General features: G+C 39.4%; 1 protein-coding gene across 1 annotated transcript in view; it reads right to left on the bottom strand.

The window, feature by feature from the left end:
- LOC122671488 (26S proteasome regulatory subunit 8 homolog A) overlaps window positions 1-8,564 on the bottom strand; it is a 29,704-nt gene extending 21,140 nt beyond the window's left edge. Inside the window, exons 1-2 of the mRNA XM_043868732.1 lie at window positions 8,326-8,564; window positions 7,605-7,702 (exon numbers count right to left, since the gene is read on the bottom strand). Coding sequence (XP_043724667.1) covers window positions 7,605-7,702; window positions 8,326-8,524 — 297 coding nt within the window. The 5' untranslated portion in view covers window positions 8,525-8,564. The remainder of the gene's footprint in view (window positions 1-7,604; window positions 7,703-8,325) is intronic.
- Between the last annotated feature and the right edge of the window lie 7,965 nt (window positions 8,565-16,529).

The raw sequence follows: 16,529 nt of genomic DNA on the forward strand, positions 1-16,529 counted from the left end.
CTAAACACTAAGGTGCTTTAGAAAAATATATATATATCAACAGGTAATCATGGTGAAAGGCAACTTAAGAAACCATTAAAGAATTAAAAGAGCATTATTTGCACAAGTAGCAAAACAAAGAAGTCGGCAAATTTAAACCTCTGTCAACACTCAAATCAGGCACACTAAACACCAACGACAAATCTACAAGAGACCAATTATGTGGTCAGCCTACATTCCTATGGTTTGTTTGTAAAAGTCACTATGGTTTGTAAAAGTAACCATGGTTAGTTGGGTGTGGTAGTTGTAATAGTAACTAAGTTGGTGGTTGTCGTAATAGTTACCATTGGTGGTTGTAATAGTGTCTAGGTTGTTGGCTAGGGTAGCTATAAATAGCAACCCTCCTCTTCATTGTAAGGCATCCTTTGAAAGACAATACAAACCATCTCCTGGTATGTAGGGGAATACCTAGAGACTAGGGTTCTGATGAGGATATCAGCCCAGTTAGTCAAAAATTTAAAGTGTACCAGAGACAGAGACAGCAACACAGAGGTCAGCCTACTTAAGCCCAATTGTGGATGGATGATGAGTTCAGAGGCTGCCGTATTGCTAGGAGGACATCACCAAAGCTAGCCCCACATTGAAATCGATTTGAATCAATTTATTTTATTGGTTCTTTGGTTCGATTGGTTCAGCCCCACATGGACACTTGCGATTCATATAGTTACTAGGAGTCTAGGATAGTTTATTATTATTTGTTACCTTTTTACTTTTACTTTTTACTTAGAAGATTTAATTCTCTTAGGATTTGATTTTATTTACTTTCTATGTTTATCGTGTAGGGATAGGATTTTATTCTCAGCTTATAAAAGCATGTAAGGCTGCGGCCAAATTAGTTATTGATGAATAAAATAAATAACTCTCTCTCTCTCTCTCTCATATTAATTTTCTTCTACTTCTTACCACCATCAAATTCAGATTTAATTCCCCTTCCCCTGTTTTATGACTTTAATTACTAATATCCTATTTTGAGGATTATTTCCATTGAATATCTTGCAGTTTCTTTTATTTATTGGCTGCATAATTAAGAGCTAGCTTGACACCTAACATTTTCAGTATAGTGAAGGTACTCACTCGATTTGATATTATGCTGCCCATGTTCTTTATCCCTATATTTCCCTAGTGACGTCATGTCAAGTTGTTGCATGTTAGCTAGGATTTCTATTGATCATTGTTTCATTAAAATTCTGTCTTTTCTTTATATCCATGTTTATCATATATGCTGCTGTCAGTCATTGTTTACAGCCCCTCCCTAAGGTTTATTCATGTTAGCATAGCCTACCCAACCAACCCTTGTATGAACCCTAGTCTCTAGGTTTTCACCTACATCAATTCTGGTATCAGAGCAAGGTTTAGGTGTCTAGTTGCTGCTGGTTGTGAGCAAGGTACTAAAACTCGGAACTTGGTACCAACTCGACCCTTGGAAAAACCGAGACAAGTCGAGATCTCGCCAAGATCTTGCCGAGTTGGTGCATTTGTTTTTCCCGACTCGAAGCCTCAACTCGGTGGGTTTTAGACCTAGTTTGGGTCTGAAACTTGGTATTCAACCTATTTTAGGCCATTTAAACACAATGGCACTATTAGAATTTGCAAAAACAAAGTCCAAATAGGAGTTTCACTTAGTGGGAAAGCCGGACAGACAGTTGCTCATGCCAGAAACCAGGACAGACACAGGTCAAACACACTTATTTATGTGTATCATTTAAGCAAATGAATATGTATTTGTATTTCATTTACTTAAGATATTATTCATAAATAAGCAAATACCCCCTATTTGAATCCAACAAAAATAGTTAAAAAATAAAGTTCCAAAAGGAAAAGAAGTCAACCCCCCAGTTCAAAAACAAAAGGTGCAATTTTCAACTTTCTAATGCTAGGGTTTTTCTCAAATCTAAAAATTCCATAAATCCTAATATGGTAAAACATTGCTAAAAACCAAAAGTGCGGTAAAATATTGATTTATTTTGATGTCCAAAACAATATTTTCATACAGACCGATCTTGATAGCATTCGCACACACCAAATTAAGTTTGACCGGTACATAACTCCTTTAATATAAATCAGATTTAAGCAATCTTGGATTTGTTGGAAAGCTTTCAAAATAAAGCTCAGTTTTCATAAATAAGTGTTTGTCTTGGTTCCTGGCATAAATAAGTATCTGTATACCAAGGTTTGCATACATAGGCATCTGTATACCAAGATTTTCCACCAAGATCTCGAGATCTGACACTCATATAAAGGAGTAAGGGTCGAGATTCTCGAGATCTCGAGATCTCGATCGAGTTGTTGCACTTTTTCAACTCGTATGTCAACACGTCTCGGTTTCTCAAAAAACCGAGAAACTCGCCGAGATCTCGCGAGTTCTCGAACTATGGTTGTGAGTCTAAGTGTCATAGGTTACTCCTTGTATGTCCACCCGTAGTGGTAGAGTGTATCAAAACATGTCTACCCCTCCTAACACCTTAATTCCACCTAATGAGTGGGCTAAGTTACTTCTACCGAATGAAGAAACAGTGAAAGCCCTCCAAAGCTAACCAAGAGTTGCTTAGGGCCAAGGTTCTAAAACCCGGGTTTCGACTAGATTTCGACCACCAGAAAACGAGATATAGTCGAAACTGGTCGAAACCTATGATTTTTTTCCAGCCAACTCAAGTTGCTGGTTTCAAGGCCCAAAAATGCTTTTTTTGATCTGATTTTTTGTAATGAGCCTATTGTTGACATTCAAAACACAATGCATGAACTATTTTCACAAATACAAAACACACAAAATGGTACTTGTGGTTTTTTACCCAAGTTTGGTAGTATATATTGTTCTTGGACATTGGCAGGAAACCAGGCCAGACACTTATTTATGCCTAATATAATTAAAGTAAATGAAATATACTGGTATTTCATTCACTTATGATATTATTCATAAATAAGCAAATACGCCCCCTATTTGAATCCAATAAAAATAGCTAAAAAATCAAATTCCAAAAGGATAAAAAGTCAACACCCTAATTCAAGAACAAAAACTAGATTGTCGGCGGTAAGTGAAATTTTCAACTTTCTAATGCTGGGTTTTTTCTCAAATCTAAAAATTTCATAAATCTTAATATGGTAAACATTGCAAAAATAAGTTCGATAAAATATTCATTTGTTTTGATGTCTAAAAAAATATTTTAATTCAGAGAGATTTTTCACAGCATTCGTGCACACCAAATTAAGTTTGACCGGAACATAACTCTTTTAATATAAATCAGACTTGAGCAATCTTGGATTCATTAGAAAACTGAGATGCCCGAGGAAGTTCGCTTCAGATTCGCTAAAATCAAGCTTACCGGAGCTGCACAAAACTTCTGGACAGAATTAGAGTACCAAGAGGATAATCTAGGCTTTGAGCCAATGACAACTTGGGTTGAAATGCAGGAGAAACTCAAGAGGGAGTTCTTGCCTATCACTTATAGGCTACAGTTATTGAATGACATGAACACCCTGCAGCACAGGAAGTTGTCTGTTACTGAGTACATGGGCAAATTTAATGAGTTAAAAATTAAAAGCTGTACTCGTGAGGATGTTGAGCAGACACTCTCCAGATTCCTTACTGGACTCAACTCCTACATCCAGTCACGCATGGCACCCCATTTGGTGTGAGATGTCCCTCAAGCCCTTCGAACAACTCTCGAATAGAATCATCAATGAGGACTTTTCCTCAAAAGAAGAGCTTCCAGGCCGGGGAATCCAGTTACCAAAAACCCCTCCAGAATCATCAAGCTTTCCAAAGCCACCTGCTAACCCGCATTGTAAATTTGACAACAACAAGGGTAAAGGCATCTTGAGAGCAGCACCTATGAAAAGTGGTCATCTTCAATGTTTCAAATGTCAAGGATTTGGACACGTTGCAAGGGAATGTCCCAATAGAAATCTTTTTGAGGGACGACAAGACCATGAGGATTATGACCAAGATGATACCCAGGACCATAGGAATGAGAACCAAAGGCCATATGAGAAAATATCTAATGAGGAGATTGATGCCTCTAGCCTCGGTGTTGTGCGATACATGGTCTCACCACCTAAGGGCAGCGATGATTGGCGTCGGACCAACATCCTTATCACACCACCTACCATCAGGCTAAGAATTGTTGTGTCGCCATTGACAGCGGTAGCTGCATGAATGTAGTTGCCTAGAGTGTCATTGCCAGAATGGGACTCAAACCAGAGGGTCATCCAACCGTACAAGGTTGCTTGGGTAGATCAGTCCACTATCCCACTCACTATCAGGTGTTTAGTCCATTTGCATTTTGCAGGATATCAGGACAGAGTGTGAGGTGACGTCTTAGAGATGGATGTCGCTTACATCATTCTTGGGAGACCTTGGTTATATGACCAAGAAGTCACCAACTATGGGAAGTCTAACACCTGTGTCATTGACTTTAAAGGTAAGAAAATTAGACCGACTCCTAGTGCTCCCAAAGAGGTAAAGGTCCTAGAAGTATGGAACACAAGGGAAATACCACCAAGCAGACTCGTTCCAAAACACTCAACATCCTAAATCAACAACAATTTGAGGGTGAGTGTAAAGAGCCGGGGGTTATTTATAGTCTAGTTGGCATACAAAGTAATACCAATTCCTCAAGCAAATTTACTGAGGTTCCTAGAGAAGTGCAACTCTTGTTGAGAAAATTTGAGCAATTGTTTGCCGAGGAACTACCTAATGAATTACCGCCAAAGCATGATGTTAAGCATACAATTGATCTAGTTCCTTTTTCTTCTTTGCCAAATTTACCCCATCATCGCATTAATCCCAAAGAACACGTTGAACATAAGCGGCAAGTAGATGAATTACTTCAGAAGGGATTCATTAGGGAGAGTCTTAGCCCCTGTGCGGTACCTACCTTGCTAACTCCAAAGAAGGATGGCATTTGGCGCATGTAGGTTAATAGTAAAGCCATCAACAAAATCGTTGTCAAGTATAGGTTCCCTATACCTACACTTGATGATATGCTGGATATGATGGCTGGCTCATCAATCTTTTCTAACATTGATCTTAAGAGTGGGTATTTCCAGATTCAAGTTGGAATCTCCAGACTCATTCCTGTATACGTGCCTAGCACAGTAACTATTGACTTTGCTTAGCTTTAAATGAAAAGCAACGCAGCACATGGTGCGTGACTTGGGAAGCTGAAATGTTGAATGGCCATTAATGCGTCTATTTTTGGAAATTGCAAATAAACCACTCATCCTATCTTCTAAGGCCCCTGTAACCACAAGTATAGTGAAATTGCTTTAAAAGACAACTTCATCTCTGTTTCAAAAAAATCTCCAGTAGCTCACTAAGGAAAGAGCCTCAAAATTCGGCAAAGTATGGGAATTTTTCTTTTGGGTGGGATGAGAAGTGTTGTAAAAGAACTAAAGTCTTATTCTCCCATATACACCTTGCCTATGCCACTTCACTCCAAACCTTTGACAACCATACCACTTGGCAGCCACCTCACCCACTTACAGTGGGGTCCACAGATTATGGGGCCCACCCCCATATTCTCTCTCCTCTTTCTCTCTCCACTTTCTCCTCTAATCAATTAAAGAAAGCTTTAAAAGATTGTCACTGAAACACTGCCATCTCAGCCAGTACTGCCACTGTACTAACTATCATGCAAATTACCTTATTGCCACTGAGCACTGTAGATGGACCAAAATACCCCTGGCCACTGCCAGAAATGATTTAATACAAATACAACTGATCAGCACTTGGTTGCCAACAATGACAACTCATTATAAATACTACCAATGGACCAACAGTATGTATTGAGCCTTTGATTCTATGTGTTTATTTTGTAAGTGGCCAATTTAATGAGCCTAAGATATGGGTAGAAAGAAGGAAAACGGGATTTACTTCATTAGTTTAGTTAGAGTCCTATTTTGAGTCTATTTCATTTATTATTTCACTTTCCTAGTCAATTTCAGTTACCTTTCGTTTTTAGTATCTAAGTCTAATTTTGAGTCTTCTATATAAGTTTGAATGAATAGAAAAGTTGTTTATGCAATGTTGAAATCCTGAGATAGGATAGGTCTTATGGTGAGATAAGAGGACTTTTCCTCTGTTATTAGTAGTAGAATTACTCGACCCATTAGCGTGAGAGGCCTAGGGTGAGATGCCCATTCCATTCCCCCATCCCCTTCCATCGCTCATGAATCCAAACCCTAATTTTGTTCAAATCGATCTCAAGAGTGCTACAAACTGCTGGGATTTCCTTCAACTACTTATCACATTGATTTCTTGAAGATTACCACATCAAGATCATTGTTGCTTCAACAAGTTACAAATTTGTGGGTTTTTTTATTTGTTACTTCATCCAAGCAAATTGTTCCTTCATTTGAGTTCCTATTGTTCTCTTGGTTCTCTCATATGATTTCTTGTTTATTGGAGGGTTTTCTATTTGATCTTACCTGAGATTAGACCTATTCTGGTTCTAGTTTTACATTAGGTGTGGAAAGTTGGGCTGTTTCGAAGCATCATATAGATAAACCAAGTGTCGTGGAGATGAAGATGTTAAGATGGATGTGTGGTACAACCTGAAAGGATAAAGTTAGGAATGCCCGCATTAGAGCTGATTTGGGAGTAGCTCCGATTCAAGACAAGCTACGAGAAAGTCGATTGAGGTGGCACGGCCATGTTCAACGGAGGCCGTTGGATGCCCCAATATGAAGAAGTGATTTAATTCAGATTGGGGGAGCTAAAAGAGCCAGGGGTAGGCCTAAATTAACCCTAGGAGAAGCAGTGAGGAAATACACGCTTAGCCTAGGTCTAATATCAAGTATGACATCGAATAGAGCTGATTGGAGGGCAAGGATCCATGTAGCCGACCCCATTTAGTTAGGATAAGGTTGTTGTATGTGAGGTTTTTTCTTTGATAAATAATTGTTTATGAAAGGTTGTGATGTTGAAACAGTGGTTACTAAGGATCATTATACTTTGTTTAATTAATATAATGCAAATCTAACTTCATTTCATATGCCATTGCTCCAGATATTGTTTATTTGGAATTTAATGTCATGTTACAAGTCACATTCATCACCAAATATACTTTAACATGACCACTTAATCAGTAAGGGTACTTCCCTCATCCAAAGAATAAATTCACTAAAGTATCCACTTAAGTTTTAATTTACACCTCCAAACACATGAAAGGGCCCAACCATGTAGACAATAGCACAAGCATTTTTTTCTCTGATAACTATCTACAAAAATCAAAAATCATGTTATATCAGATACTAAATTACATTCAATTTAAGAGCTACCGTAATTCACCAAGCAATGCCTTGAAAAGTGACTACTTCTACAAGAAAGGAAGCCCAAAATAACTTAGCTAAGAATAATGAATCTAGAGAACAAAATATCAAAAAAAATGCATGTTTTATCATTATGAGTATAGATATAAATATAATCCACACATTGATTCATTAAGTGTAGCAAACCATCTTCCAGTATATGGCATATGGTAGAGATGAACATGCTTTGGATAGGCAACCAACAAAAAGGAACACCACTGGCATACTTTGACTACCAACAAAATGCACTGACTCACCTTGACTAAAACTTTCGATTTTCCCATAACCTTTACCACCTCTCCAACATATGATCCAGGCTCTTGAAGCAGTTGTAGTTCTTCTCTAAGCATTCTCACTGTTCAATTCACAATTCCTCATAACATCACCAACTGATTCAACATTCAAAATATTAAAAAAAAAAGTCTTAACTAAAAGATGCATAACTACGCTCAATGTACTGCCATAAGTAACAAATTCCGCCAACCCCAACAGCCCCAACTCAACACCACCCCCCGGCAAAGAAAAATGAAAAATGTAAAATGTACAAAGAAGAGAGATGAGAGCTAATATTACGTATCCCAATCAGTCATGGACCAATCTCCCACCCCAAACTCAGAAAACCACGAAGACATCCAACTTGAACTCCATTACATATCCAATCAGAGGAGACATGAGAATTGAGAGAGAAAAACAAAAGGCAAAAAATAAAAGGGTGGACCAAAAAGAAATCCACACGGATACACAGGCAGAGCAAGAGAGAGGTGCAAGAAAGCCCAAGAGATCTCGAAACCCACCATTTGCGGATAAGGGACCACTCTTCTACCCAAATCCTACACCAATTTAAACGAAAATAAAATCCAGACAAGCTCAATAACGAGCACAAGCAATTGAAATCTAGAGCCATACCTTCGGAAAAATACATAATTTTCAGGAAATATATACGGGTAATCTAGGGTTTGAGGTTAAAGACCATCATACCTCTGGAATTGAGATCATTACGCTGAGCTTCGAGACGATTAAGATTGTGAGTCTTTTGGCGAACCTGGAGTTGATGATCATGTATATGTTGAAGGTAGTACTGTCTGAGACCTTCTCCCTGCTTCATCGTCTTTGCAGTGCACATCTCGTCTCCTGCTGCCGCTTCAGCTTGCTTTGTCTCGATCGCTGCCGTTGCCATTGGGAGTTTTTTTCTTTTTGAATAAGTCTGAAGTTCTTCTTCTTTAAATGGTAGGTGGCACCGCCTACGGCTATCAGGGTATTACTATGGCGCTAGCTGCAAATTAACATAGCTGTGCCGAGGATGAATTAGTATCCTGTGCCCGTCTCCTTCACCCTTTCAATCTTCTTCTTGGGAAAGTATAATCGTTGTGTCACCTCCGGGTGACCGTAGGTGTGAGGGTGATAGTGACTTACCCACCAATTGCCTGGTTAATAGAAGTATATCGGGGCGTTTTAGTAATATCCATTAAGCAATTGGCGTAGGCGTTATAGTGTATATTTTTTGACAAATCAAATAACCGCCACATGGCATTCGGAATAGCCCAAATTTTATTGAAAGGTAGAACCTAAGATTCCTATTCGTATGTAAAATTTCACCCATGGTAAATGTAATGTCTGAAAATTTAAGCGTCATCTACAAGGTGATCAAGTGTGGCAATCCAATCTTTCATGTAAACTTAGACCCCATATTAAACTTTCCGTGAATATTAGCATTGGTTTCTGCCGGAGTGCCTATGCAATTGAGAAGTATGGGGCAGATTGGTGGACAATTAAGAAGTGTCATAAAGCGAAGCTATGTATTGCAAAAATGAGAAACAAACGTATTAGTGGGAGTTGCCCCAATCAGCGATAAGCTCCGAGAATGTCATATGAGGTGGTTTGGCCATGTGCAAAGGAGGCCTAGGGACACCCCAGTGAGGAGGAGTGATCTGTTGTCAATTGAAGGAGCTAAAAGAGCTAGGGATAGGCCTAAAATAACCATAGGTGAGGTTGTGAAGAATGGCATACATAGTCTAGGTCTTGTGCCATGTATGATCTCAGATAGAGCCTATTCAAGGGCAAGGATCCACATTTTCGACACCATGTAACCGAGATTTTCCTGATTTCCTAGGCTATCCTCTTTCCTCTTACTTTCATTTTTCATTTTACATCACTCACTTTTTTTTTTTTTTGGGTGAAAGGATCCTTGTAGTTGACCCCAATTAGTTGGGATAAGGCTGAGTTGTTGTTGTTGTTGTTGTTGTTGTTTCAACCGGAGTGCGTATTTTTTTATGTCTGCGACTTTGTGTGCTTCTTGTCCATCGGAGTGCGTGTTTTCTTTATCATATCTGATCATTGCCCCTCTTGGCTTCTCTGCTCACCTCTTTTTCGGCTTACCCTACTTATTAGTCTCTTCTTAATCTCAACTTACCTATTCTCCTGACTTCCTTTTATTGCCGCCCCTCTTGGCTTCTCTATTCACGTCTTTTCTAGTTTAACCCTATTTTGTAGTCTCTTCTAACTCTTAGTTTCTCTGGTCTCCTGACCTCATTTTCCTTCATCCTCTCAATCCCTCCTAGTCTTTATTCCTGCTCCTAGCTCAGCTCTTACCAACTATGACTAGGGAAAATCCTCTCGAAACAAATCTCCTCTTTAAGGAAAAGAACCCTTATCGACCTCCACATCCCCTGAATCTGAGGAGGAAGATACCCTGCTACTGGAGGAGGATACTGAAGATTTTCTCAACTCACAATCGGACCTTATCCTTGTTGGGAAGATTTTAGATGGCAAACCCTACTAGCAGTAAGCAATCCATAAGGCTCCTGTCGTAGCCTGGCATCTATTACACGGCGTTCACATTACTCCATTGAAATCCCGTTGCTTTATATTTCATTTCAATCACATAATGGATGTAAGAAATGTGTTAGAAGGTAGCCCCTGGTCAGTCTCAGGGAACTTATTGCTTCTGGAGCAAGGTGATTCAAGCTAGTGGACATTCAAATCAGTAGAGTTCTGGATACAGATGCATGAGATACCCCATGATCTTTTGAATGTAGAAGTTGGCCTCAGGACCAAACTAGGAGCCTCAATCAAGGCAATGTTGATTTTAGGAGGTAAAGGAGGACATTAGCATTCATTTCTAATCCAGAGTTACATTGGATATCCGGAATCCTCTTAAGCCTGAGTTACAATTTAAACGCTAGAATGGTTCCCAATTTCCAGTAACAATTCAGTACAAGAAGTTTTCGATATTCTGCTACTATTGCTGTCACGCCAATGTCCTGTTAAGGAATATAATAACATAATAGGTGTGATTAGGACGACACCTGTCATCCCAATAAGCTACCAGGATCATAGATACAGTGTCCCAACACACAGTCATTAAACCAATATTAAAGCAAGATAATATTAGAACGCAGAGAAAGAAATATAACATTTCATATCGGTCAAAATGTAACTGGAAGCGTTAAATATTAATAGTTACAAGATGTTCACTGGCTAAATGATAAATAGTACTGTAGTTACACATTTCCCTATGACCATCAAGTAACTACAAAATGGTATAACAATAATGTTTATACAAGGGTGTTAAGACCCTAAAAAATCATAAGGGAACGAGTCCCAAATATCAGGGTGCTCCATAAGCACAATCATCGCATGGGCATCCATCGTCGTGCTCCTCAGTTACAGCCTCTGGATTCTCAGCACCAATGTCATCATATCCTGAGGATTCAACCTCGGGTCCAGTAAAGTAGCCACCACCTATATCATCATCTAAAAAGAGTGTATACACGGGGGTTAGCTCCACCGGGCTAGTGAGGGGATGGGGATGCACATACACAAAAATATAGATAATCCATGGTGCATGTTATTATTAACAATTTGCCACCTAGCACAAAATACTAAGTCAAGGCATATGCTACTGCAATAACTCGGGAAACACTGTGGGTCCTTCCATTCTCGCCATAGGAAACCTCAGTTATTATCTTGGGACCCGCACCGATCGTAGCCTCATACCACCCAGAGGGAGACCCCGATAACCATTACAACCCCTGGCATGGACTCTCAAATTCTCCACAGACGCCAGGTGCTCTGGCTACCCAACACCTAAACCCTTGTTGGTAAGGGTTGTATCATAGGAAACTGATCCTAACCACTGACATGCTATATGAAGCCTATCGTGTCGAGAGGTACTCCGGGTGTATCAGCGTCTCATTCCGTCTAACACCCAGGTACCAGCACAACACGGCGCATACAGACAAGAATGACATGCAAGTTACAAATTCACATAAATCTAGGGTTCCAGTATCGGTACTTCCCGTCGTAACCCAACACAGTCCACATCATCATAATTATCATCATCATCAAATAAGAAATAAATGCAATTATGCAATCATGCTCATAATGATGCAAGTAGAAACATACACGTATAGATGTAATTAAGCAAACCCAACAAATACCCAAACCCACTCACCAAAGATTCGCATATCATTCGGAGTGTCTAGAATATGTAGCCTCGGTATATGCTCCCTTGTACTAATTAGATTTCCTAGGAATGTGTGAACAAGATGTTAGAAGGTATAGGTGGGTCCCAATAAGGGTCCCTAGGTTTACTATTCAGTTAAGCAAAATAGAGCATAAACGAACTAACGGAATTAACCTACAGTAGGTGAATCCGTTCATGACTCCGTTCTCAGTTAAGAGAGGTAGAAGTTTCAGCATTTGGGACGGACTAATGGAAGTAACCCACACTAGGTGAATCTGCCCGTAGTTTCATCCTCAGTTAAGAGAAATAGAAGCTTCCGTAATTGGGACGGACTAACGGAAGTAACCCACTCCCATGGTTCCGTCTGTAAGTCCGTCCAGGCCATTTACCCAGTTTTTACCCATTTATAAGGAATGGATTTTCAGATGGAGGCCTGCTACTTGGGCCCGTTCGTAAATCCGCTCGAGCCAGAACATATATTCCTTTAGTTATAGGTTCCCAATCTGAAACCCCATATGTATTATGGTCTTAGGGCTTGAAGGGGGTTATTACCATGTCCATTTGGGTCAGCATAACCTACCCTAAGCTTAGTCCAAAGGGTTTGAGGGTTGGAGTCCTTCTTAGATTCATTTTCATAGAGTTAGGTCATGGGGGACCTAGGACAGCAACTGGGTTGCAAGAAGGGGTCTTCTAGTTCTTAAGGTGGTGGTCAATAATCCATTCATGGGTCTAGAACTGCCTTGAGGTCAATATTGGGTTCCAAGTGGAACCCTAGATTGGATTCGGCCCATGTGAGAGCTCCTAAATAGTGTAAGAAGAGGGGAGAGAGGGTGAGGGGATTAAACTTACAAGGTTCAAGTCCCTCCACTTCAAGCCCTCCACTTCAAGCCCTCCACTTTCCTTCTTTCCTTCTTTCCTTCCTCCTTTCTCTTCTTCTCTCACACTCTTAACTCCCACGGTCTTGGTAGGTTAGAATGTTAAATGCCCAATGAATAGAACCCATGTGTATTTATAGTAAGTGAGTCCCTTAGGTCCTGTTTGGGTGGGTCTCTAAGTGAAGAAAACACATTAAAGTGCAATATAAGGGTTGTGGGCCCACACACATGGCCCAACAATGTAAGTGAAGGTCAAGAGTAGGGTCCACCATGTCCAGGAACATAGCTACGGTGTCTAGGACATGGGCATGTGGGTCCCACACAAGGAAACACACAAACAAGCATGACAACACAAACGAATTAACGGATGTAACCCAATCTTGTGGGTCCGTTCGTAAATCCATTCCAGCTAAAAGGTTTGAACAGCAAAAGAAAAGCCTTAGGCCTTGGCCCACACTTCAAGGACTTAAAGGGAAAGGTAAGCAATCATAACAAGAGGTTAGTAACTTACCCCTCGTCCATCACGGTGTGTCCTCCGTGATTCCAAAGAGTTTCCCCATAGCAATGCCGACCTCATCAGTGAGCGAAGTGTCGATATGGCACAACACGAGGTGTTCCCTCCGATACTCTTCACTTTTAGGGCTCGTACTAGGAGGATAGTCGATGAATTTTCCCCACTCCTGGTTAAGGAACCTTTCCTCAATGGGAAAACCCATGTCAAAGTCAATGATCCTATACCTAGGCTTGACCATCATTGTGAATAGTATTGGGGTAAAATCCACACATCACCTTATATGGTTTTGATGATAACAGATAAGTTAGTTGAACTAACTTGTGTTTTACTGTATAGAGACCTTACAAGAAATAAGCATCAAGTAAGGGGGAGCTTTCACAACATTATTGAACCTAGGCAAAGTATCAAAGTATGGTGTGAAGAAAAAGACTGAGAGAAGGACTAAGTTCAAAGACCATGATCAAACATCTCAAATACAAGAGTTTTTATAAGTATGTATTCAATGTTTTTGTATTAAGATGTAGTTAAAGTTTAAGTCCATTTGTAATGCACACACTCACGCATGCATACATGTAGAGTGACCCTAGGAGGTGTTTTTACATGGACCTAACCTAAGCTAATGGCCCCACACTTGTCCAAACATGGACTTAGCCATTTTCAGCAAAATCAGCTGATCCGGCATACCGAATCCTAATCCGGCATGCCGAATCCATCTTGACCTGTTTGTTTGCAATCTCAGGGTTTGCTCACAGAGAGCAACCGGAATGTGCTACACCTGATCCGGCATACCGAATTGAGAATCCGGCATACCGAGTCAGATCCAGCATACCGAATTACAATATGTCTGTTGGGAATTAGCCGTTTGACAACGGATAGATTTCATGATCCGGCATACCGAATTGGAAAACGGCATACCGGATTAGGACAAAATTATGTCCTAAAATGGAAATGAACCTTAGATGCTTTGAGCACCTTTGCCTATAAATAGGTAAGCTCATTTGGACTAATGACAATCAATTAAGATTAATCAAAAGCATCGCAAAGGCATTCGAACTTGAATATTCAAAGTGTTGAAGTATTCATTCATCAAAGCATTCAAGTTCACTTCCCTCTCTAGCTAATTATATTCACTTAGCATTGAAGCTTCAAAGTGGAAGTTAGTTACACATTCACTAAGGTTGAGGTAATCCTTACTTAGTAAAGTTCTCTTTATTATATGTTGTAAGTCCTCTTGCTCGAAATCAAGAGTAGTTAAATGTGTTGAGTCCTCTTGCTCGTCAATCAAGAGTAGTTGGTGGTGTGAGTCCTCTTGCTCCTAATCAAGAGTTGTACGAGTTCTCTTGCTCATTCTCAAGATTTTTTTTAGTGAAATTCTCTCTAAGATGAGAGGAGTGGACGTAGGCATATTTGGCCGAACCACTATAAAATGATTGTGTTACTTTTATAATTTATTTGCTTTGTTTTATCAATTATTTTATTTTCGCACTATTTCCACTAGCTTCACCTATTCACCCCCCTCTAGGTGAATTTACATTTAGTATCAGAGTAGGAGCTCAAGACCGTGGTTGTTCTTAATCCAACTAAGAGTAAAGACCATGGGATCCTCTGTCAATCGTAAGGTTGAAGGATACAATATTACTTGATCACCCTTCTTTGAAGGTGAAGGATTTTTCTATTGGAAGAATCGCTTCAAGAACTTCGTTTGTGCCAACAATATCGATGCATGGGAAGTCATTAAAAATGGACCAAATACCATAGATAAGCCCAAAGAAGAATGGACTCCTGCTGAAAAAGGAAAGATGCAACTCAACTTTATAGCTATAAGCTATATTCAATGTGCTCTAGGAGAAAAGGAGTACAATAGAACTTGCATGTGTGACTCCGCCAAGGAGATGTTTGACAAGTTAGTTGTTACCTATGAAGGTACATCTGAAGTTAAACAATCTAAAATCGATATGCTTGTAAACGAGTATGAATTGTTCAAAATAAAAAATGATGAAGATATCTATGTAATGTTTACTTGTTTTACTAATATTGTGAACAAGCTGAAGGGTTTAGGAAAAGTTTATTCTAATGGAGAAAATGTCCGAAAGATATTGAGATCTCTTTCAAAAGAATGGAGACCCAAGACTACGACAATCAAAGAGTCCAAAGACATAGACAAGCTAACCCTAGATGAGCTTTTGAGATTTCTACAAACTCATGAAATAGAGCTTAAACTTGACACCAAGGAAGATGAGCCTAAGGAACCAAAGAAGAAAGTTGTGGCTTTCAAATCTTATGAAATAAGTAATGATGAAGAAGAGCCTTCGGAGGACGAAATTGCGTATCTTACCAAAAAGTTCTCAAGGTTCCTAAAGAATAAAGGCAAGACCTCATTCAACAAAAGGAGGTTCTCAAAAGATCAGGAAGGTAAGAGTCTTTCAAAAGATGCCACTAACCCCTCTTCCAAAGATATTATTTGTTATGAGTGTACGAAAACAAGACATTTTAGGAGAGATTGTCCCAAAATGAAGAAGTACAAAAAGACCTACAAAGCCGAACACACTCTTGATTCAAGCGATGAAGAAGAAGATGACAAAGTATCTCAAGATGAAGAAGAACAAACCAATCTCGCACTCATGGCTACTGAAGATGAAGAATCTCAAAATGAGGTAACCCCCACTTCTCCATCTCATAAAGATAAAGATTTTTTGGAGCTAGAAGAGGCTTTTGAAGATCTCTATCAAAATAGTTTGGAACTAGCAACCACCAAAAAGAATCTCTTGAATGAGATCAACACTCTTAAAGACCAAAACACATTCCTAACTTCCTAAGTGAACTACTTAGAAAAAAAAAAAAGGAGAAATTGTGTAAAGCCCTAGAGTCATTCATAAATGGTAAGAAAACACTTGATATTCTACTTGAAAATGCCTCCAAAATACCTTTCAACAAAGAAGGGGTAGGCTATGATGTGAACAAGAGTTCAAATCAAACCAAAGAGGCAAGTTCAAGTAAAATAACAAGTAAGAAGGTAAAGAAGAATAAGTATTGCAACTATTGCAAAAAGAGAGGACACTCTATTGAGGAATGCTACATTAGAAAAAAAAGTTCTCAATCCAAGAACACCAATCTCAATAGGAAGACCTCAAATATTCCTCAAGTGGTTGTTTGTAATAATTGCAATAAGAAAGGACATACCATTTGGAAATGTTGTCACATGGACCAGTCTTTCTTTCATCCTAAAAGACCCTATAATGGTCAAAATAGGAAAAGTTATCCTAATAGGCAAAGCTCAACTTGAACCCCACCAAAAGTACAAAGACCACCTAAGAACCAAGGACCCTAG

The sequence above is a fragment of the Telopea speciosissima genome, chromosome 8 (genome assembly GCF_018873765.1).
Source record: "Telopea speciosissima isolate NSW1024214 ecotype Mountain lineage chromosome 8, Tspe_v1, whole genome shotgun sequence".
NCBI classification, from domain to species: domain Eukaryota; kingdom Viridiplantae; phylum Streptophyta; class Magnoliopsida; order Proteales; family Proteaceae; genus Telopea; species Telopea speciosissima.